The 26,047-nt window shown below is 33.7% G+C and overlaps 1 protein-coding gene across 2 annotated transcripts in view; it reads right to left on the reverse strand.

Moving 5' to 3' along the window:
• Positions 1–15,398: 15,398 nt before the first annotated feature.
• The window catches only part of MDGA2 (MAM domain containing glycosylphosphatidylinositol anchor 2), a gene marked incomplete at both ends in the record, with an annotated part of 734,576 nt that continues 723,927 nt past the window's right edge, over positions 15,399–26,047 (reverse strand). For both annotated transcript variants that reach the window (XM_079699828.1, XM_079699829.1), the window contains 2 exons: positions 15,399–15,487; positions 18,158–18,263. In XM_079699828.1, the coding sequence (XP_079555954.1) occupies positions 15,399–15,487; positions 18,158–18,263 (195 nt within the window). The remainder of the gene's footprint in view (positions 15,488–18,157; positions 18,264–26,047) is intronic.

Below are 26,047 nucleotides of genomic sequence, written 5' to 3' on the forward strand. Positions count from 1 at the left end.
GTCTGGACAGTCATTTTTGGTGAAAAGCAGAATGGAATTTAAAAAGAGTTAAAGATGACAAAAATGAGGAAGCACTGCTGATTAAATTTAGGATGCAAGGGAAATGGAGGCAAAGGTGATTCTACAGGTTTTGAGCATAGTTAAACATAGTTCACTGGAAAATGGTAGCATTTGACCACCAATGGTGGTCAAATTAATAAGACAGAGGATTCAGAAGAAGAATTTTAGAATTCAGGATAAGAATTTGTTTTTTAGGGATTAAAATGCTTTTAGGGATTACTGATTTGGACTATAGAGAGTAGAATTCAGCATAAATCTTGAATCTATATAAAAGATGCAGGCCTGGAGAGTAGGGTCAATTTGAACATCATCCATTGAAGGGTTTTTCTGGTAGCGGATGGGATGGGACCAACAAAAACAAATTTAGACCACTGGAAAATATTTACAGTTAAAGATGGAAGAAGGAATATGTGGCATGCAGGCAATAGATAGTATCCAAACCAATCAGGAAAAGCCAGCAAATACTATAACATATACCAATGTTGGTAATTTTAAAAAGTTGGTTATTTCAAAAAAGTGTGATGAACATTTATCAAAAATAATTTATCGGGGCTTCCCTGGTGGCGCAGTGGTTGAGAGTCCGCCTGCCGATGCAGGGGATACGGGTTCGTGCCCCGGTCCGGGAAAATCCCACATGCCGCGGAGCAGCTGGGCCCGTGAGCCATGGCCGCTGAGCCTGCGCGTCCGGAGCCTGTGCTCCGCAACGGGAGAGGCCACAACAGTGAGAGGCCTGCCTACCGCAAAAAAAAATAAAATAAAAAATAAAAAAATAAAAAAATAATTGATTAAAAAGTAACTAAACAGAATGAATTAGGGGGTGAGTCTTCGGACTTGGCTTCTGAAAGATCAAAGTCGTGGGGTGGGGAAATATAGTCATTCATCATTGCTTTACAAAATATTTGATATCCTATTCTGAATTTTAAAAAGATGGCAAGCAAAATAAACATGTTTCCTCTGGCTTCATAGAGCTCACAGTAAAGTAAGGGAATTCATAATAATCAATACACAAATATTCAATTAAACATTTGAGAAATGTTTTAAGACAAGATAGTGGGAATATATAATAGAAACTGATTTGGTCTAAACGATGAAGAGAGGATTCCCAGAAGAACTCTTGTATAAGCTGAGATGAAGAACAAACTGGGCAAAGGGGAAAGAGGGCTTAGAGTATCTGAAACATAGGAAAAGCAGTCAAAAGGCCCTGAGTATTGGAAGCAGCATTGGTGAAACTGAAGAAAATCTGTGTCTGCAGCAACATGAGCAAGCATGAGAGTGGTAGGTTAATCATTCATTCCTTCATCTTAATTTGATGAGTGCCAGTGATAGATTGCATAATATGATAGGTACTGGGAAGCACCAGTATCCAGTTTAAGATGAGGCTAGATTGGTGAAAAGAAGCCAGATCATGCAGGTTTTCTTATGCTACTTTAAGGAATTCAGTTTTTATTTGGCAAGAAATGGGAATCCATCAAAAGGTTTCAAGAAGGAGAGTGAATTTATATTTGTATTATATTTTAAGATGTATATATACCTAAGCTACAAGGTGAAGAATGAGTGAGGGTGCCAGTGTAAGATGCAGAAATCTACGATGAGAGGCTAATGCAGTATCCTAGCGAGAGTTCATAGTAACTTTGTCTGGGGCAGAGACAGCAGAAATGGTGGCAAGAAGACAGATTCAAAATATATTTAGGAGGCAAAATCAAGACATGCTGATGGATTGGATATAGGGATGAAGAATAAGAAGGCATCAAGGATGATTCCCGGGCTTCTGGCTCACATTATAATGACCGTTAGTGCTATACTAGGGCATAAGGAATACTGGAGAAGTTGTGGGTATTAATACACCAAGGTAAAACAAGGTTTTGAAATTTTTATTCTATGGTGATAATGAAAACCACCAATTTAGCCACACAATCGTAGTCCCATTTCTGACCAATAAAAATTACTGGTTTGACTGAGACTATCAGCGTGCATCCACAGAGTTCATCTTTCTATGCACAGCTAATTAGGATGGGGTTTTTGAATATACAGGACTGGCCTCATTAGCACATGCCCCAAACAACAGAGCTAACCAGGCCAGAAAGATAAAAAGAAATGCAATCTTTGTGACGAATATTACTTTCATGTGCATTGTACTATTTTCCAGAACAAATAAATACAGTTGAGAGACGATAATTGAGATCAACAAATAATTAGTATATAGGAGGGAAGTGATAAAAGTAGAAAAATAGTCTTGAGGAACATGTATATTATATTCCAAAACAGGAATTTTGCACATTTCTTATGGCATGCAAACTCTTTATTGTTATTCATAATTAATGCATACTATTGTTTTCATTGACTTACAAACAAGATTTTCACTTTTTTTCAATTAATATTTCCCAATTTAAACTTTGAATTAAGTATGCTGCATTAAGCAGAGCATATTTTGACTCTACAATGTTACCCACTTTCCTCTGCCAGCGTGCAGCAACATTCAGTGATATTTTGCCCTTGTAATTATCCTGTTTTCACTATGCCAGCACATCTCTAAGACCTCACTAGATGGACATGGTCTTTCTCCTTACTGTCTTATGCCTCCATGTAGAATGCCTAAAGCTATATTTTCTAGGCCACCTAAATCTAGAAAAGATCCACTTTTGAACAAGGAAAATAAACCCCAAAATCTTTCCCTGCACTGAGCCATTTTCTTCCTTTCCTCTCCCTAGGATTTTTTGTTATGTTTTTTGAGACTACAAAAGTAACATATGTTTAATGTCCAAAAAATTAAGAATCCAGGAATGAAATAGAAAATCAAACTTTGCTGAACAAAACCTACCAGACAGGAAGAATGTTACGAGTTTGAGGCGTATGTATTTTTATAAATAAATCAGACTACATGTAATGTTATGTATGTTTTTAACCCAACAATATATAGTAAACATATTTATGTGTTATATGAAGTTCAAGCCCATTTTTAAAAAGAGATTCCTGCTTCTCTCTCCTATAGATAATTGTCTTAGTTTGGTTGTCTCAGAAGCAGTCTTCAAGACAAGGTTTCAGTGCAATATTTTTTCTGGAAGATGATTCAAGGAAATTCTAATAGGGATACAAGGAAGTGAAAACGGGAAGGAAAGGCAACCAATAAAAAATTTCTCTTAATCCAAGGACCACCGTGGATAATGAGCTTGGTCCCATGGGGAATTCTGGGAGTCTGTAGAATGGGCATTTTGGAGTTATTCTCCCTCAGGGCTAGAAAGCTAGGGCATTATGCATTGTGTGAGGACTGCTGGTGCTGAGTGATGGAAGCGCTGGCTGTGGTGATGTTAATTCCTGGCACTTTTGAACTATAGTGCACGTGTAGGCACTGAAGAAATCTCTACAAAATTGGCAGCCTTCAGGCTCTACTGCTGTGTGAAAGCTGGAGTCCATATGGGAGTGCACAACCATGCTTTATTTAATCATTCCCTTACTGATGGACATTTATATTGTTTCTAGTTTTCTCACTATTATAAGTGGCCACAATACCTAATACATGACTATTTGCATGGCTGTCTGATTTTCATTACACAGTTTCTATAAGTGAAATTAAGGAAAAATTTGAAAAAATAAAAGCAGTAATCTTTGGGTATGTTTTGAGATGAAGAGATGCAACTTTCTTCTCTTTATATGGTTGTATTATCATATAACTTTAAATGTAGCATTCAAAATTTTGATTTAATATCTAAAATACCTAAATTTGTTAACCTCATTTATTGCTCTGTTTAAACATCGTCCATCATTGCTATGAGAAAATATTATATTTTTAAACTAAAATAAATGTACCTAACATTAAAACAGGACTTAAAATTTGTCCAGTTTTCCATCTTGTGATAAAGACACCATTGTTTTTAAAAGAACAACAGAGAGAAAATATTTAGTATCTAGGGCTAGGCAAAGAGTTCTTAGATGACATCACAAGCATAATCCAAAAAAGGAAAAAATAAATTAGACCTCATCAAAACTAAAAACTTCTGCTCTGCAAAATACCATGTGAAGAGGATGACAAGACAAGGTATAAATTGGGAGGAACTACTTAAAAACCACATATCCCGCAAATGACTTACATGTAGAATATAAAAAGAGCTCTCAAAACTCAACAATTAAAATAAAATCTAATTAGAAAAAAGGCAAAGGATGTAGCTAAACATTTCACAGAAGAGGATATTCAGACGGCAAATGAAAAGGTGTTCAACTTCATCAACTGTTAAGAAAATGCAAAACCTCAATGTGATATCATGACACCCCAATCAGAATATTGAAGTAAAAAACGTGGTGACAACACCAAATTTGGTGAGAATGCATAGAAATCGGATGACTCATACATTGCCAGTGGGAATGGAAAATGGTGCACCCACTCTGGAAAACAATTTGGTAGTTTCTTATAAAACTAAACATACAATTACCATACCAGCCAGCAGTTGCACTCCTGAACATTTTTCTTGGGAATGGAAACTTATGTTCACAAAACAATGTGTACATGAATGTTCATAGCAGCTTTATTTGTAATAACTGAACACTGGAAACAACCCAGATGCCCTGCAATGGGTGAATGGTTACACAAACTGGTACATTCATACTATGCAATACTACTCTGCAATATAAAGGCACAAGCTAATGATACATGCCACAACATGGATAATTCTCCAGGGAATTAAGCTGAATGCAAAAAGCCAATCCTCCAAATTTATATAGTGCTGGATAGCATTTATATAACATTCTTGAAAGGACAAAATTGTAGAAATGAAGAACAGATTAGTTGTTGCCAGGATTATGGGATGGGTTGGAGGAGGGGAGGCAGAAGGGAAGTGGATGTGGTTATAAAAAGGCAACACTACAAGGGTTCCTGTGGTGACCAAACTGTGCACCTTGTATGTGGTGGTGAATACATGAACCTACAGATGTGATAAAAATATACAGAACTAGGGACTTCACTGGTGGCGCAGTGGTTAAGAATCCACCTGCCAATGCAGGGGACACAGGTTCAAGCCCTGAACCAGGAAGATCCTACATGCCACAGAGCAACTAAGCCCGTGTGCCACAACTACTGAGCCTGAGCTCTAAGAGCCCATGAGCCACAACTACTGAGCCCGTATGCCACAGCTACTGCAGCCCGCATTCCTAGAGCCTGTGCTCTGCAACAAAGAGAAACCACCGCAACGATAAGCCCGCACACTGCAAGGAAGTGTAGCCCTCGCTCGCCGCAACTAGAGAAAACCTGCACACAGCAATGAAGACCCAATGCAGCCAAAAAATAAATAAATTAATTAATTTAAAAAAATACACAGAACTAAATACACACACACACACACACACACACACACATGATGTTATCACTCGGGAAACAGGATCTCTCTATATGATCTCTTACAAATACAATGAATCTATATCTCAAAATAAAAGTTTATTTTAAAAATTGAGCAGCATTTCTGTCTAGAACATCAACACATATGCAAATATCAATGGTAACTTTTGAAGAATGTCAAACTTGTGCTTATTTACTAACAATTGTCTACTTTTTCTAACAACATTTTATATCCTAAAATAAGCATGATTATTCAAAAAACCATTTACATTATAAAGTAATGCCATAGGGTCTACGTCATTTGGAGGGCTAATATACTCCATGCCAGATAAATAAGAACATTCAAATACTATAGAAAATTTTTCCTTGTCCATCTTCAGGATGTCCATCTTCAAGAAAACAAGGAAAAGGAAATAAGGATTAGCCATGAAAAGAAGTTTTAAAGAATTTATTTTGAAAGATCTTACTTTATTAAGCCAATATCTAACAAAACAAAACAAAACACTTTTCTCTTTACCAAATACTTGAGATGCATTGCCTCATTTACTCATCCATCATGGCATTGAGGGGAGTACTGGTATTACTATCCCATTTTTGCAGATGAGCAAGATATTATGTGGTGCTTGTTACAGACCAGCAATGTTCTACATGTTTTACCCATATTAGTTCATTAATTAGATAACCCCACTTTATAGATAAGAGAACTGAGGGAGATTACATAATGAAGGACCTGGCAGTCTGACTCCAGACCACTCTAAGGTGTCTCAGAGAGCAGTAAGGCTCAAGGCTTTTAAAACATATGCTCAAGGTCACACAGCTACTAGTGGTAAAAATCAGGATTTGAACTTATATTCTTTCCACTACACTAATCTTCATCAAATTGTGGATCTTTTTATCACAAATGTCAGAATTATTTAAGTGGCTTGTTAAAAAAACCCTGTCTTCTCCCTCTAGCTCTACTGAATCAAAACGTCTGGTGCCAAGACTCTGGAATCTATATTTTCAAAAACCATTCTAGAAGCTTTTGATTCACATTAAAGACAGAGTCCAACTGCATTATAATACACAAAGCAGGTTTCTGTAAGTTTCAAATGAAATATCTAGTACATTAAAAATGATGTCATATTTCATTAATCTTAAGATTCAATTTTTTCACAATTTGACATCTCTGAAATAGGACTGCCTGTTATAACTTATGGTGTCTTACAGTCACAGTAAAAATGTGGTTCTTTTTCTTCTTAGTGGTACACAAAATAATGTTGTTTTAGATTTCATATAGTATGGAGGCTCCCTGGATAATAAAAAACAAAAGACATTGCTTATTAAACACTGTTCTTTTCAGTCCTGGGTCACTGTGAACAGGTGCCCACCTACATGCTGTGAGAGGCAAGGTGATGGAAAGAGGACAGGACGACATCCGTCATAGCTCAGTTCACACCCACCACGGGGGAGTCACCAATCATTTTGGGTTAGAACAGATGAAACAATGTGTGTGAAAACACTTGGAAAATGATAAATCATTATATTAATGACATGTATGTATGAATGTGTGCATATGCATGGGCTCGAAGTAAGATTATTAGAGAGAGTGAAAATAATTTGAAAATGCTCATTTCCAAACTTGGCCTATGTGGAAGGTAACAGATGTCATGATTCTCAACTTTCTCTTCTTCCTTCTCTAAGAATATCATGCATATCAGTAAAAACTGTTCATTAATTCTTACTGTGTTCTAGGAAATTGTGTCTTATGTAGTTTATGTCATTTGAGCTTCCCTGCAATCCTATGAAATACTATATTATTACCGATGATATTATCCCTATTTTACAGGGGAGGAAACTGAGTTGTTAGAGACATTGAATAAGTTACCTAAAATTGTATAATGAAAAAGTGGTGGAGAGAGAGTATGAACAGAGGCAGTCTGAAACAGGAACTCGCCTGCTGAAGTACATCTCAAAGGAAAATTTACAGAGAAGTAACCTACGTACTGTGAGTCCACATAACTAGGAAGGGGAAAGTGGACAGAGAAGCCATGTTGTAACCATAGTCCCTGCAAAGGAAGGAAGAGAAAGCAGGAGGAGCATGTGGTGAATATTTGTATATATATTTATTGAAGTTCCTTTTCAAAGTTACTTGATCTAAATATTTTATTTTCATTTTTTAGATTATGACCCACAAGAGAATGCATCTAGTTATGTAATTTTCCTTTTCTCTCCTTTCTACTAGTGTGAACAATCTAGTTTGATCAGTTTCATTTTTAAATGCATCATCCACATCTATTCACACTGTCCCCTCTCTGTGACTTCATTGTTTATGTTTCTATCCTAGAAGCTCTCTCACTTTATTCTTTGAGCCTTTGCCTGTGTCTGACAGCCTGACATTCCTCTCATTCTATCTCTATTTTATATACTGGATATGTAATCTGGACCTGTCCTCAGGAAAACTGTGAAATGAATGTAGTCTTTGAAATCCTGTACCTCTCGTCTCTGCATGCATCTCCTTCGTGTTCCTTAGCCCCTTCCAGTAGGTCCAGGGTTTTCTCAGTCAATTTTGCTAGATATTTGAAGACTGTGAGCTGATAAAATGTTACCCCCAAATATTAGGGACTAATATATTTTCTTGATGGGAATATTTATAGTTTGAAAGAAGACTAAATGGAGAAAGCAACACCAGGCGTGAAGGAATGGACTGCTGAGTGAGGAATCTCACTCCTAGTGTGGGATGTTGATTCAGAATGGATACCCTTCCAGTGCCCTCAGATACTCCTGCACTGCAAAGGCCTTTTGAGTACACATAAAATCCCACTTTTGTATATGATATTGTCAAAAACTAAGTGAAAAATAAAAGATGCATGTTTATTTCATTAAAAAATTATAACAGTGTACTACTTATTTTTGTAAATTAATTAACTATTAATTATTGTCTATTTGCCACATACTAGCACTGTACCATCTTTTATCTTGGGCTCATTAGCCTGCTGAATTGTGTCAATTTTGGAAATTGAGACATATAATTCAAAGCCGAAACAAAATAAAATAATAAAATTATAGTTGTCTCTGTTTAACACCGTTAACAATTTTGAAAATTAATTTCTTTCTCATTATTTTGTCCCATGTGTACAAATCTAGTTTTTGCACCTAAAATATTACCCAGAACTAAATAAATATCTTATTTTTATAATTGTGTTTTATAATTCAAATTATTATACAACCCTTTAAAATATTTGCATATTAAAATATACTTCATATCATGTTTAGTGGATGACTGGATCCCAACACATATATACTACAACAAACTCTACAAAGGAGCTAAGACTTTGAATTTAGCTCACGTGATTTCCTTAATGTAAAATTAAGCATAATATTCTATAATTAATACATTTTGGTTAAAAGAAGAGATTCTATGTCATATTATTCTCACGTATAAGGATGGCATCTAACACAAAACATGCAGAATTAGTCTCCTTTACCTCAGTTTAACCATATAATGATTTTGTTTGCAGAAACATTAACAACGTTTGCCCTTTTATTAAGAAATACAATCATTTTCTGTTAAACTAAGAAGTGCCAGAAAATTGGGTTGGAAATGCTTAAACTGACGTTTCATTTTCCTCAACTCCTCATTTTTCTCAGCACATAGAAGATGTCTTCTGTCCGTGAAATGTCATTGATTTTATAACTGAAAGGTGATATTACTGCTTATTTCCTACATTCATTGAATAAGTTCCATTCTAAATGTAGGTCTAAATCATGGATTAATTCAGTAATCATTAATTCAATAATCTCTATAGAACCTAGGTAATTTGGAAGCTCTTATATTTGTGAAAAGACATAGTCCTTGTCATGGAGGAGGTTACAACTTCAGCTGGGAAGCAGATATGCAGACTACTAAGGAATAATTTAATGGAATATAAGTACTATAGGAATCAAATATGGACAAAGTCCTTAATTTGACTATTAAACAAAAGAGCTTATGAAGAATAAACAGTACTTTAATATGCACTTAGGGAGCAGTTAGGGAGTTGATTTCTAAAGATGGCTAATAGGTCTGTTAATGTTAACTGTATCTGTACTTCCAAAATTTCATGGATGTATTTAGAGATATAATAACAAAGATGAAGAAAAAACTAAGCTAAATAGGCAGTAGGGAAACAATAATAAGCAAGTTTTAGGATTCCATTTATACTTTGGTTCACTCAACTTGTTGTCAAACAGTATTATTTATTTCCCTCGGAAGGCCCACATTTAGCCTACAGTGCCCCTGTGAAATATGTGATTAAAACTTTCATCCTGGAAAACAGCAGCACTGTTAAGCTGCAGTCAGTTATTCACATACCATACAGAAGCCCACAGTTACTAAATTGAACCATCATTCTTAAATCACAGTTCATTCAGGAAGATTTTAGTGCCTACTTGTTTAACACAATCTTATAAATGATCCCTCACAAAGGATGTAAAAATCAACACATATCTTTAACGGGCTAATTGTGCTCCACTGCAGTGTTAAGTCTATAAAAGCTTTTTAATAGTGAGAGAAATGATGGCATTTTCATCTTAATTTGCAAATATAATTGCTATTCTAAATATTTTTTTGTTTCTAACTTCAGTGCTTATTGACAGCAGAAATTTCCCCAAAACACTAACAGAGTATTTAACATAATTTCATTTATTGAAAGAAAATCCAAGGGAAAATAACATACAGCTATCTGCAGAAGGAAAATATCAAAAGGAAAAGTAAGTTAAATCTAAACTTTGAGATCTAAAATGTAACTAATATTCGATATGAATTTAACACAATGTATATTTGATTAAATGTATACATTTAAATATACTGATGTCTCAAGAAATAAAAATGATATCCTGGAAATCCAGGACAACAATTAAAAGCCATATGAAAACAAACTGAAACTAATATGCTAATCCCTATTTCATGAAATTTCCCATAATTTTATTGAAAAATAAGAATATATTTTAGCTCAACTTATGGAAAATTAGTACAATTGAAATTAAACTCAATCAGTTGTAAATATTCCTTTAAGAAAACTATTTCAGTTTCTACACCTGCTCTATTCAAATTTTGAATTCCAATTCCTTAATTCCAATATACTCAATGTAGGTTCACGGTAATGAAATCACCAATCATAATTTATTAAGCTTTATATTAATAATGTCAATAAAGTAGTCCATATACAAATATATGGAATATTTATCTCTCCCTAACTTTCACTTCTGTTTCCAAACAGACATAAACTTATGATAGATGGATTCTGAACTGGCATACTTCACATTAAAATTTCAAGTTTTTAAGTCTTACTTTTTCTATGTAATAACATATATATTTACTTATAAATATTATGGATACTCAGCAGAGAACTTTTTATCCCGGATTTGAAAAGAAGTTCTGATCATTCTGTGGTAGCTTTTCTAAGTAGAAGTAGAAAATGCCAGAGCCATTGCTTTTTAAAAATAAGCACTAAGAAAACTAAGTAAGCTAGTTAACCACAAAGGGAACATTGTCGGAAAGGAAATAGCTTGGGATTGAACCCTATGATTTTATTGTTTTCACAGAAAATGCAATAACTCCTCATTGACATCAACTACCCAGTTGCAAGAAGAGTATACCTTCTGCTTTGCTGAGATGCAGACGAAGCAATTAGTAAGAAGTCGTCATCACCCAAGGGGAAAATGAATCTGGAATAAAATTTTTCCAGTTTAAATGTCTGTTGAGAGGCTCTTATCTTTGAAAGGCACATTTAAAAAAATGTTTTTTGATAAAGAACATGCATTCAATAGAATCCTTTGAAGGCATTCTATCAAACTCAGGTTATGTAGTCTATCAGTAACTTTCAAAACAAACAAAAATAGATCATGAAAAACACCACAGCCAGTTTCATACAGTCTTAAGCATAGGACTAAATTAATTGTTCTTCAAATTACACATTTTGACAGATAAGTTTATTATAAAGTCTTTAAAATAAAAATGCATGTTTGGTGAAAAGTTAGTATAGCTGTCATTCATATTTTGTCATTATTTTAAAATATAAAAGTAAAGAATGGCATTATTTTTTACCTTTTGTAACATGATGTAACAGACCAGCTGGTTCGTAATTCTCATTATTGTAATTATCACAATTCATTGCTATGCCAAAGTTGATGCTGTGATGTAGGTGAAATGAAGTACCATTAGTGTAGCCTATTACATGACATTGTGATGCACCATGCATTTTTCAAATCTCTTAAAGAAAATTTAATGGCAGGCCAAACTTCTAACCTACTAAGTGATATGAATCACATAAAACCAGAAAACATTTTAATCCAGGGATACATGGCATATTGTAATTCATAATAGAACTAAAAAATAGGTAGCAGGAAAAAAAGAAAAAGAAAGAAAGCAGGGCTAGGTATGTATATAATGCATGTAAGAGAAGACTCAGATTTTTAAAAAGCACAAAATAAAAGTTATGTTATTTTTAAATAATGTGTATTCAATGAGTATTTAATATAATCCTACAAATACGAAGGGGCTATTATTACTACTGAAAAGTAATAACATTGGGTATGATTTGACACTTCTGGTAACATTGGTGAATTTCAGTACCTAAGATGCCATGCTTTTAGGATGCATTATTATTTTATATATAACTACACAGAAATGCTGCTAATTATAGTTAAAATAGCCTGATTGCAGAGACGTTAAAATGTGGAGAAACAATCATCTCTGAACTGATGAAAAAAAGTAATGCTTCTAATTAATTGGGATCAACTACTGGCAGTAGGAGATTACATGACATAATCTTTCTCCCAGGAAATTAAAAGCTCCATTGCCTAATGCCTTCCTACGAAAGAACAACAACAAAATATTGCCATCAATTACACTTAAAATGTGTTATCAAAAAGGAAAAGGGGGAATACATTGGAGATTTCAACTCATATACAAAAAAGTATTAGGAAAAGGAAGGCAGCTGGTAAACAGGTAAGCGCTTTAAAGTTGTCATTATTATAACTAATATTAAAGAAGGGAATACTTAATTTATATTTCACATATGCTGACCTTTAAAAAATTTTTGCATTTTTATCCATTGCCTTTCAATTACAGCAACTAAACATTTGCTCTGGAGTGAAAAACACTGATTCTAAGTTTGTTCGTTTATATAAGTGATCCAGAACCCATTTAAGTTATAAATTTTAACTTATTACCATATCAATAAAGTTGATTGCTTTGCAGTTCTGATTACCCCTTTGTTCTCGGCACTCATCTGCAATTTCTCAAACATTTAATCAAAATTACTTTTTGAAGTACCAGCAGGTTCTCATGAACTTCTGAAGCCTTGCGTATTCTTACTGTGTGAAAGGTTATGGAAAGACTTTAGTATTTTATGAATGTTTAGTAGTAGAACTGAATCTTTTGCTTACAGCAGTTTCTTTGTGCAGGGTTACTTAGGAGAAAAGACTTGATTATTTTCCTGGAAAGGATACATGTATATCCAAATATTCTGAATGTAGATTTTGTTTGTTTTTTGCAAAAGCCTCACTCAAAGATCAGGGAAAGAAGGCGGCAATGAGTTAAGCCTCTCTTTTGATCTAGAACATTTTCATTGATATTACCAGAAATGAGTATGCAGAAAATCAATTTCAAAATATGATCCGCTAATACGGGATAGTGGAGAGACGTGGTTAGTTGCCACATAAAATGGAAGTCAAGGTGAAGGGAGATTTAGTAAATATTAAGCTAAGTGCCTTGAATATTTTTACTTTAATCTCTTTGGTTTGATAAAATAGATGGGTGACTATAATTTTGAAATTCTTTCAATATGCCTGATTTGTTCAAATATGTTATAAAATTCATTTATTTATTCTGTTTAATTTAAAGAACATGGCTTAGCTCAATTCTACCATTACCTGGATATTCAGACTGGTTCCCTCTTTAACTATGAAAATACACATTAAATTCCAATTCATATTTGTTTCATATTTTACTTTCAAAAGTTTGACTTTTTTTTTACAACTATTACAAATAAGGGAGAGTGCATCAGAGATTTCCTATCAACATTTCTTCCTGCAGACATTAAGGTATATGAAGCACTGAAGATTTATCCCATGGAGACATAACCAGTAAATTGTATAACTTGTCTAATTTTGGTGATAAGTGAACATCGTTCAACAAACACACATACTGCTTTTCATACCTTACCTGGAAAGAGGCTTTATTGAACATAGCTGTAAAATTATATTTTAAGTTGGATTACTGAATTTGCACAAACATTTCTACAGAATTAAAAAAAAATCAAGCTTTGTCATTTTTCCACTACATTTTGTTGTGCTTTTTATATTAATATTTGCAAATGTTATAATTTAATACTTATATCCCAATTACTTGCATAATCAGTTTTTTTTTAATCCTGGGGTGTTGAAAGAACGTATAATAATAATAATATTCTTCTTTAGACAAAAGTCTTTTTAAATGAAGTTAAAAGCTGAGATAATTTAAGGAAAAAGATCTTCAAATTTTCATAACCAACAGGTTTAAGTGAAATTTACAATGCATTGGAAAACTGGCTGGTTAAAGGTATGATTTGTCCTCAGGTAGCTCAAAATCATTTTTACAGGTTTTTGTTTTTTTGTAAAAGTGTTTTTTAATCTTGGTAAAATAATAAAATAATATTTCACAATTTTCACAGAGTCTGACTAAAGGGCAGAGGCATATTACCCTCAGTGTCTAGAATAAAGCCAGATTTTTTCAGGCCCAGTTCCACTGTAGAGTTTGTATGTACTGCAATCACAAACATTTTCTTGTTCCCTCTAAAGCTAGGGCCAATTCCATTTCAAATGGAGGTTAGAGTAAAAAATCACTCCTGTTTTACCACCTTCTGCGCTAAGTATTATCTTAACAACCTTTTGCTCTGGTTGACCCATTTAATAACCTGGAAGAAAAAAGTGTTGCTCCCATGTCTGGTCTCAATGGAAGTTATTTTCTAATGGACAATAAGCCGAAAGGCCATGGCTGTCTAGGAGGTCAAACAACAAATATCTTGTCTGCATGGGCTTACGCAGCAGCTTCGGTCCTTTCTTCTTCAGAAGCGGCTTTGTTGTCTTGCCTGTAATTTGCACATTTAGGCTCTGTAGTTTGTTTATAAAACAGTTTTACACAAACCACTCTTAGCAGTGCAAACTTCTGAGTTGAAAATTATTCAGGCTTGTTTCATTGAAGGCACTTGGTTTCCATGGCAATTTATAAAAGATGATGGTTTGGTTTCTTCGTTGGAACAGATGACTTAGTTTGGGTGTTCAAGTGGCCGCAAGCAAACTCCGATAAGCCTGTGTAATATGTAAGCCCAGGTTTACCATCCTGGATAGTAGTGCATGCAAAAAGAGACAGCATACAGTTATCTAGCTTAGCCATGGGAGGAAAACAAATAATAATAATAAAGGTGGGATGGGGATAAGGTGGGGAGGAAGAAGAATGTTGCAAATAATTCTGAGTTTGGGTTATTTTCAAGGAATGGTAACAACCAAAGGTAAAAGGGCCTACATTTATTTAATTCTCTATGCAAAACCTTCTCAAAAGGAAAATAAATGCCAGCTCTTCACGTACCCTGTTTACAGTGAGGTTTTTGTTGGCAGGCCATTAGGTTTCCATGGTAACAAGCAAACTATTCATTTGAAACAAAACCAGCCATGACTTTGTGCTTTGACAAGGATTTCTATAGCTTTTTTTTTTTTTTTTCCCGAGTTCAACCAGATGACCAGATGACGCTGTAACTTTTTTAGCCACAAAAGCACCTGAAGATCTCTTCTCTACTCAGGTCAAGATTTTCTTTTATTTGTAGTGCGGAATAAGTTATATTTCCATGATGTCTTTTTATCCCCAGTGCTTAAAAAATTTGTTTTTATTATTTTATTTTGAGTCAGTAGTCAGTGGAGGAATCTTTGGTAGTTTGTTTTTTCAATGTCCATTTACAAAGACTCTTTCTTCATGCCAGTGCCTGGTGAATCTTTTATAGCCTCTGCCAGGGTAAGGTCACCTTCGAGGACTTAAGATAGAGATGAGGACGATAACCGGAAAAAGCCATATATGTACTAAAATTCCAACAGCACCATCAACAGAATCTAAAGACAAGGGAAGTAAATGCCAAGAAATCATTAAAAAGGAGAGTAAGTATTCCATGTAGCTATCAATACAACTTCGGTGAACAAATAAAACAATTTTAGTATATGGAAGATATTTTTGGAAAATACTTGTTTTTTGGTTTGTTTTTATTTATCAGCTTCACTTCCAAGACAAGTGAAAAGGAAAGTAACTTGAATATATGGTGAGGCATTTGATAAAATTAAAATATTTTCAGATTTTAAATTGATATGCTATGCTACAAAAACCTGTTCAGAAGATATTTATGTGAGTTTGTGGCTGAGCTCAACCTCAGAGTTCTGCTAGTCACATAAAGGAATGAACTCATAGAAAATTCTCAAAAATCTAAAAGGTCAGCTTCATTTTTTCTTTTTTTAAAGCTTAAAGACCACTGAAAGAAAAACTACTCTTTATGAAAACCAGGTAGGGATTGTTATGGGTAGAGAAATTAACTACTGCAAACAGTGGATTATACATATCAGTATCATTCTATTATCTATAAATTGGGTAAATAATTTTCTCCTTAGTGTAATTTTTTAAAGTGCTATGAAGTCCATTCTAACTAAAAAATCTCTTTCACCAATCTGCCTTGAGATTCCTACTGTAGCTGGTATTTCGAGTAAAATTCATGTACAGATGATACCTCTTAGAATGTATAGCTTACCTAGGAGGACTAACATAGGCAAACCCAATAATTCATTAACCTGCCTTAAGTTACAAAATGGCTCTCACCTAGGAGCGAGCTGGGTATTGAAAATAAGAGACAAACAATCTCAGCTTTTGATAGTGTGGCCATAGTACTACATTTACTACCAGAGAGGGGTTGGAAGCCTGAGCAGTTTAGGAAGAGGCCTTTGGCCTCCAAGCTGGTTTGTACTCAGAATTTAATATTAATTTAATATTCCACAAACACTATTCATCAAAATGAACTTAATAAGTTATAGTTAAAGAGATACAAATGTAGCAGAGTATTTTCTCATACCAATGAAAATATTTTTGTTCAATTAGAATTGTTTCCTCTGATTTACAGAGGCTAAATAAAAATACCTCCAATAAGTATAGATATATCTTACTTGAAATAGTCACACTTTTTCTTGGATTTAGTAGTTTAAGAGAAGAAAACTGATTATGAAAATGTTCTATAGTATAACAATAAAGTGCCTATGGGTTTTTATAGTCATTTCACTGTGGCTACATTTCTGCTTTCTCCTTTTTGGGGAGTAAATTATGTTCTTTTGCTTTCCTCATTTGGAAAGTTCAATTCTATTTATACTAATTTTCATTGATTTAATTATAAAAATGTAAGATTTCTGTATCAGGTGGTAACTATCTTTAGTTAATATAGTGTATGTTACTATCACTGATTCATGTTGTGAAATTCAAAAGAAATCCCTTTTTCCTCTGAGAAGAATGCTTGCTTTTCTGTGCATTTGACAAACCAACTTCATTTGGATATAGCTGCTGGTTTTCTAAAGAAAAGTTAGCCAGACACAGGGAGAAACTTTTACTAAAATTGTTACTTGAAATGCTAAGTGTAATGACAAGAAGGTGAAAACTATGAGCAAAATGGCTCATTGTTATGTACAATCTTAGTTTTTGTCTCCTAACAATGTTTAAAAATGGAGTCAATTCAGTTTGTATGAGCAATCACTGGGTAGTTGTACAAATTTGACTTTCAACATCCAGACTGATATAATTTCTCACTAACTATACTCAATTAACAAAGACCCTGATTTGCTCTAGACTTATACAAAGTAGATTTTCATGCTCTTTTTGTAAGTGCTAAATAATTGAGTTATTTGTATGTATTTAGTTTGATTGATACCTCTTTAAATGACCACAAAATTAAAGATTTTAGGTGGGCCTATGAAAATCCTTCAACTAAGGAATTTTTCATAAGTATAATTTTAGATTTCTCACCTTCACATGAATAATACAATGAGGATTTTAAGAAACAGCCCAACACATAATTCTGATGCTTTTTGCATTATTTATAATTTTTTATTTATAGTTCTTTTACTAAAAATGGATTTTTTGTGAAAAACATACAATTTGAAGATATCATTATACCATAATATTCAAACCAGAATAAAAAGTGAAATCAAATTACTAAACAAGATTGTGATGCAGATATAAGGAGATTAATTATACCAGAAAAGAATTAGGGTGATCCACTACTTAATATATATACTAAGGCTCTTCACAATATTGAATCTATTAAAATGGTTGGCAAAAGTTAGACCTACAAAATACATTCATAAACTCGGAGGAATAAAAACAGCCATGGTTATATAAATGTGTGCTGAGTATATAGATTAGCCAAATATTTTAATAAAAGTGAAAAAAATCCTCTGAAACTAATAATATAAATTAAGAATATTTAAAAATCTTAATTAAAAACCAAAGTGTGCTTGCCTTACATAGACCTAAATCAAAATTACTTTTATTTTAGGTCAAATAACTGAGTTCAAATGCTTACCATTGGATTTAATACTTTGATTTTAAAATATAATTAAAATTTTAAGGTCTCATGCATAGGAAATTTTTAAATAAACTATAAGTAAACTAGTTTTAACAATTAGACCACATTAGTTTAATTGTCATTACATTACTTTAACATCACACCAACTGATCCAAGAAGAGACACTTACTCTTAGTCGTTAAATCTTGTTTTGCACATTCTCCTTCTGCAATTGATACATCATCAATGGCAATGTCACCTTCTATGCCAGGACCTCGAATACCTTCAAAAATGAGCTACAAATATGAATAAAACAAACCTAAATGTAGGGCTTTGATTTACAGATGAATTTTTATTGAGAAATCGAGGAGCCAAACCTAAAATTGACAACAATCCTGGCATCATTTATTATTGATGGTCTTCAGAATTCTTACTTGCAAAAAACATAAACTTTCTCAACAAAACCAGTAAGATATTCATTGTATAGCATAGTTTTCCATATTACAAGCTCTGTGTCAATTTTAAAACAAAACTAAACTTAATTGAATAACAGAATAAAAGCAGCTACTATTACAAATCGTATCACTTTTTGTTTTCAGAGGTAAAGAAAAGTTTTTCTCTGAAATATTTCTCTGAAATAGATTCCCTCCAATGTTTTCTAAACATATCCCATAACACCGGTTTTCTAGAAATATTTTATGGATTAATGAGTTCCGGGTTCACTGCGTCAGTATTATGTTTAATGAAGCACAGAGCAAGGGTTTACCATCTCTGTAAAACTGTTTGATCTCTTGCAAATACAGTGAATAAATTCATCATATTCCCCATATGCTTTGTTTCTAAACCCTTGAAGATATTTATGGGTTTACTTATGTTGAGTGTTTAGCAGCAGACCTTTGAATTTCCAGTATCTAGAACAGTGGTTGGCACTGAGGTAAGACATTAGTGTTGAAAGAATGGATGAATGAAATCAGTCTCCATTTATTACTAAATTCTAGATACAAGGTCAATATAAGGACAATCAGCAAGTTGTTTTTCTTTTTTTAAAGAAGATGTTGGGGGTAGGAGTTTATTAATTAATTTATTTATTTTTGCTGCGTTGGGTCTTCGTTTCTGTGTGAGGGCTTTCTCTAGTTGTGGCAAGCGGGGGTCACCCTTCATCGCGGTGAGCGGGCCTCTCACTATCGTGGCCTCTCTTGTTGCAGAGTACAGGCTCCAGATGTTCAGGCTCAGTAATTGTGGCTCATGGGCCTAGCTGCTCCACGGCATGTGGGATCCTCCCAGACCAGGGCTCGAACCCCTGTCCCCTGCATTAGGAGGCAGATTTGCAACCACTGCGCCACCAGGGAAGCCCCAATTAGCAAATTTTTATTTCATTTTTATAGAAATAAGAGTCTTCTAAAATTTTGTCTTATCTCACAATTACTCCTTGCTTCCAGTAAAACCTTTTAAATCTTTTGATACTAAAAAATAACCTATGCATGTAGTGATTATATTCCCAGAAAATTTTCTACATACCAAAACGAAATACCTACTTTGTTTTTTCCGAAGAAAAATTAGCCTAGTAACTGTTTTCAACATCAAACTAATGTGTGCATTTTAATACAATTTCTAGCCTTATTTCATTGCAACAAATTGGAGTAAAAGTCTGTTTTTATCAATGACAAAATTTTTGTTTTTCCAAGTATCTTAATATGACTCCTTAAAGGCAAATTTGTGATGAATTTAAGAGAACTTACACTACTTTTGTGAAGGCTAACATTGTTCTCTGATATGCTATCATAATTTTATCAATCGAAATATCTAAGTAGTAGAGTAGGGCCATTAGTTACCAGCTTTTGTATTGAGTCCTTTCCTCCACTTAAATATGGTCTATAAGAATAAGAATAATTTGCATGATAGGAAAAAATTTGATAAGAGAAAAAGATTTGGGAAGTTTTTATTATTATATTATTATTATATTTAATTTGTGTAGAGAGGGTTTCCTGCTTACCTATGTTGAGATAAGTATGTTAATAAAGAGTGTCCAAAATCATTTCTTTGAAAGGTATCCAATTTGTCTTGTCACTGAAGCCAAAATAAAATGGCAAACCAGAGTTAAAATATTTAGAACTAAATTGGCAGTATATGAATTCTCCATCCTCAGATAGAATCAGGAATGAAGCATTAATTTGGCTGCCTGGAAATGATAACTTGCATTTGACTTAGGGTGGTGTTTTGGAAGGTATCTGGGTAGTAGCTACACAGCCCTCAGAAGACTTTTTAAATTGCAAGAGAGAAGATTAAAAAAAACAAATGAATGGTATAAAAATTCAAGAGCACTAAATTTGGAAAAGGAGAAGTCATTTTAATGGCTGCAGAATAGTCCATGTTATGGATGCAACAAAATTTATTTAACCAGCATGTATTGTTATTGTTAGACATTAAAATTATTTTCAGTTATTCTGAACAAGGCTGAGATGAACAAGGCTGAATTTCATATGATTATTATACACAATTATTATATGGTTCTTTAGGGTCATTATAAATTGCCCCTATCAGCAGTCTATCTGTGAGAAGGCATTGCCTTTTTCCTAACCATGGGTTTTTAAGTATTTGGGTTCTTTTTTCCCTTTTTTTGACATGTGCTGCTTACCTGGTAGAGAATCAATGTTAAGAGTAAATCAATAGTATTCCCACCCCCTTCTTAGTTTCAGTTATGTGATGCTGAGTCTTCTCTCCTGAAGATAACAACATGAATGGAATGTTATCTTGGAGAAAGTCAGAACTCAAAGATTCATGCTATAAGAGTCTGATTCCACAAAATCAAATATTTTCCACTTCGCCCCCAAGACTAATACTTTACTGAATGAAAGTGGAGGGCTGTCATCACAAATTTTTCTTTTAGCAGTTCTTTTAAAGGACTGAATGAAAGAAAATGTAGATTTCTCCCTCCCAGTCAAGTTTAAGAGGAAACCTCCTCAAGCACCAAGAGTTTTAATTTTAAGAGGTGGAGTAGAAAGAGAAAGGGAGTAAACACTGCTTGTAGAACAGAATTCAGGGTTTGTAATGTGGCCATGGCAAAGATAAGAGGATTGTATTCCAGTATGATTTGTGTGGGAAGTGAGACGTTGGTGAAAAGGCTAATACAGGTAGGTTAGAATGTTCTGCACCTGCTCACACTTGAAATCTAAACAGATGAAGCTGAAGTGATAATCCTTGCATTAGGAAGGATGCTGGAGGAACACGCTTGAGAGACATGGATTTTTCCATCTTAGGTATGTAGAGGAGAGTAGATAATAAAATTATCCACAGTTTTTCTTATTTAAAGTACACAATTATTTTCACTTAAAAAGTTGCTGTTACCTGGAGACAAGTGTCAATATAAAATAATGGCATTATTTTAAAAATCAAAATTAAAATGTCTAAATCATCAAAATCATTCCTGAACTTTTCAAAGCTTCTTTCCCTGGAATGATCTTGCCATTGCTCAAAGGATTTCAAAACTTCTGTTACTGACTTTAAAGTATTAAACACTCCTACTTTTCCCATTAATTTTCTTTTTCTTTCCTTCTTTCTGCCTCGCTGTGCAGCTTGATCAAAAACCCAAGGTTGAACCTAGGCTTGTGCTAAAAATAAAAGTCTTGAAGCAGCGAGGTTGTGAAGGATGCTGCCATCCTTCTTTTGTGGTCAGATTGAGAGGGAGTTGGGGAGACTTTGGTGGTAAACATCAGAGAGTAGATTGACTGATAGAATTTAATATGTGTGCTGCCTGCCTACTGGCAACATGTTGACCACAAATGTGTAGTTGGCTGAACAGCAGAAATACAAATCAATGAAAGTTGAATTGTCATATGTACAGAGGGCTGCCTCTATCTAGAACATTCCTTTATATGAATACTTCATCCCTCAGTGATCCTGATGAAGTGTTATAGTAATAAAAGCTGACTGATTTGTAAATCTATTATTTACATTTATCTGCACAACTATAGATAATACAGTTTGTCACTGAATAAAGCAATTTGATTACTTTCCAAGTGTAGCAGTGTTTTAGTTATTGTGTGGAAATAAATCCGAGAATTAGTAGTAGTTATCACTGGGATGATAAAAATAACTTTTTACAATCGAACTCTTGATACAGTTATATAACTGGTACTTTTAATATATATTTGAAATCTTGTGATGATAAGAAATCCAATCCAATAGGCTAGAGAAATACCATAGTCTTCCTCAGGGTCCTATTTGAACATGAAGAAAGAAAAAGGTACTGTGTAGTTGTTGGCTTGTTTCCTTTTAATTTCCATAGCAGCTTTGTTATTGGGAAGTATAGATTGTTTTTAAACTCACTTGACTCTCACAAAGAAATATTTATTGCATTGTTCTGTTTATGCTCTGAACTCCAACTAGAAGTATTATAACACGATTTTATAGATTCTAATAGACTTATAAATGGCTTCGAGATGAAGACCTAGAGGGATATTTTCTCCTTATATTGTTTTTGACTATGAGATAGGTAACAGAAATAAAATGCATAGGTATTAAATTTAAATAATGTACCTTGGCCAAACTTTCAAGTGCTTTTAAAAATAAATCCTTGGTGACAAACATCTTTTTTCTCAAATACAAAGATGAGAAACTATAACAGTCCATTATAATATGATGTATCTCAACTTGGAAGATGTGATCTGTATGCAATGAAAAAAGTCTGAATTACATTCACTCAGAGAAAAAATGCTCTCTAGTTTAATAGATTAAATATGTCATATTTTAATGAAGTACCATCATGATTCTGACTACTATTACATTACAAGGATAAGACTATGTTCTTTTCCTCTTCAATACTTCTGAAATGCATTTGGCTTAATTGCCTTGAAGACGGAATTAATGGCATCTAGATTCTCGGGGAGAAAATGTTGACTTTTAGGTCTCCTAAAAAGAGGGTTCAAATTGTGCAAAACCTGTTCTTCACACATAATCACACTGATCTTACTTAAAATGGTTTCCCTTAACTGAAACAAGTTTAAAATTGTAACGTTTTCACAGTGTGTGCCTGCAATTCAGCAAACTTAATATGCAAGAAATACTGCATGATCAGAAAATTAATTTCTGGTGGGTAAATGCAAGTGGGAGTTTAAAAAATGTATGTGACTTTCTGTATTAGAATTACACTACACAAAATTATTTCAATTCATCGATTGACAGTTTCTTACATTTATTTATAATGCTTTAAAGCATGTAGATATAGATGTCAACATATAGGGAGATACAGATGATGCTGTAAAAGCTTATGTTCAAATATAATTTCTCAGAACGGGAGGAAGAGCTACATGTAGCACTAATGAGTAAAAGTAAATGGGGAGTCAAAGACTACAACGCACTTCTGATGATGACTTCAACATTAATGGTGCCTCTGCAAATGTTTTCTTTCTGACGAGAGATATCGCTTCTGATCATTACTGCTAAGGCAAAGCCAAAGCCTTGGAACGCAGTTTGAAAACTGACAGTGTACATCACTTGGAAAAACCTTAGGATGTGGATAAATTTGAAAATAGCTATTAACATTAATAATTTTACCTTTATTTTATTACTGGTTCAGCAAATAATTAAACTATCCTTTTTTTTTTTTTTTCCCCCGCTTACCTGCAAAGAGCAGAACTATCGTTAACCAGTACAGAAGAGATTTGAAGAGAGGTAATGTAATAAACCAGGTGAGTAGCCTAAGCTTTTTCTCTGGAGACACTATATAAATATTAACAATGAGTTTAAATTCACAAGACTCTGCCAGTCCAACTTGCTGGATAAATGTCAGTTGGTTGTTAAAGCTTCTAATCTGAAATAATAACATGAGATTTTGATTGTTGGCAAAAACAGAAAGAACTAGATCTCATTGTGAATTGCAATTAGAAAATGTTTTCAATAGTTACTTCAGGAGCCATCTTCATGTCTATAATTGCTCCAGAATTTGGCTTAGAATGTCAGATATGTATCTATATGAGCATGTAATGTCTACTAAGGAGGATGATATTTTCTGTATTATTATTATTCATAGAAATATATAAAGGCAGCATGATGTAATGAGAGCATTATAATCTATTTTCCAATCCTTATTTAATGTTAAGGATTTGTGTGATTTAAGATAAATTGTCTCAAAACATACTTTCAAGTCTCTAAATGAGGATACAAGAAGATCTCCAGAATTCTTTTCACCTATGCCTAAGAAAATGTAAAAACAGTATTATAATGTCTCTATACTTTTCCCTCACAAAACGTTTGGAATGTACTGTGAAAGAAGTAAAGCATTTAAAACAATAATTAAATATTTTCCATGGTGTAGGATATAAAATAAAAGTGACATTCTAAAACTAACACTATATTAATTTTACTTTTTTGGAAACTTCTTCCCTAATCCTTCTGAATCCAGCTAAATATATTTTCCTCACAAGCACTGATCATGCTAAATTAATTCTAGAAAAAGAGCCCCAAAAGAAATTTCAGTTGGAGAAAACTTCTATTTGCCTGAAAAAGTACTACACAATAATTTGATTTTCAGCTAAGCAAACTAATTGGACACACTTAGACAAAGAACTTTGCAAGTGGTTGTTTTTTCAAAGGGTTTATGGATCAAACTAATTTGAAGGCATACAACTCCAAACAAAACATAAAACGTGTCAATGTAACAGAGTCTCAAAATCACTTTTATTTCATTTAAAATTCCGAGAGGTAAGAGATAACCTTTCCACTTGAATTAAAGACATCCTAGGATGCCACAAATCTACATTTGAATAATGTTAAAACTTCTCACAACTTAATCTGTACAGTAATATATTCCATACTTTTCTTTGCCATGCTTTTCTGGTAGGCATCACATACCAAAGCAAGATTCTTTAAAAGCTTGATAGTTTATAAATGACTTTTGAGGAAAAAAATACTTTGTCTGGAAAAAGTTGAAAACAACAAGAAACTTGAAAACAAAATTAAATTTAAAAAATGGGGTAGGATGGTGCAGTTGCATTTCCTTGAACAATCAAGATTTATGAAATGAAAGTCCTTAGCCAATAGACCTAGAAATATCTCAGAGAAATAAGAACCTAGAGATCCAATATAAAAATATGGTTTTATTTATCTTCATTTCCCATTGGTATTTCAATAGTTTAGAAATTCATTGATTCAAAACCTTCAGTTTTTGATTGTCTTCCAGCCAGGATAGAGTAACAGAAACCAGATTTATCTTCCCAAATGAAACAACCAAATAACCGGACAAAGTATATGAAAGAATGGTATTCAGGACACTAGACATCAGGTAATGAAGAACAGTGAACCCTGAGTGATAGAAATCAAACAAGGTTTGCCTTATGACTGCCCTATACAGAATTTATAGACTATGGTGAAAGCAGAACAAAGGTAGAGCCTGGTAGAAAATGTGGGTTGAGGAGATAGAGCTGAGAGTCCAAGGAATCCAAGGCAGCTAGAGTATGTAGGGTAGAATACCAGCCAAGAAAGAATTGCAGAGAAAGAGACATCTGCAGAGGGTACCCCTCAAGTATTCAGCAGAGTCCTGATCAGGCCTTGAATGTGAGTAAACTACCTAAGACCTGGGAAAGACCCAGGGGGATGCATTTAATGTAACAGTGCCCAGCTAACCAGAACTTGGGAAACCTCATAATTCATGAGGAATTTGTGTAGAGTACTCAGAAGACTTTTGCCTCAGTATTGAGAAATAATCAGTCTGATATCAAACACTGTTCTAGTCTCATGTAACAAATCTTAAAAACAGGAACAGAAATTATCAAGCTGTTTCCAAGTAGCTAAACTGCATCACAAATAAGCTCAAGAATAAAGAAACACAAAAGTACCCAGCAACTATGAAGGTAAAATTTACAACGTCTGACACCCAGTCAGACTACCAGACATGTAAAGCAGCAGGAAAATAATGACTTGTAAAGATGAGAAAACATCCATTAATCAAAACCAACCAAGAACTGGCACAGATGATATCGTTAGCAGACAATGACATTAGACAGTTATTATAATTGGATTTAATAGGTTCAAAACATTAACTTAAGACATGAAATGTATTTTTAAAAAAGACTCAAATTGAACT

The sequence above is a fragment of the Hyperoodon ampullatus genome (genome assembly GCF_949752795.1).
Source record: "Hyperoodon ampullatus genome assembly, chromosome: 3".
NCBI lineage: Eukaryota > Metazoa > Chordata > Mammalia > Artiodactyla > Ziphiidae > Hyperoodon > Hyperoodon ampullatus.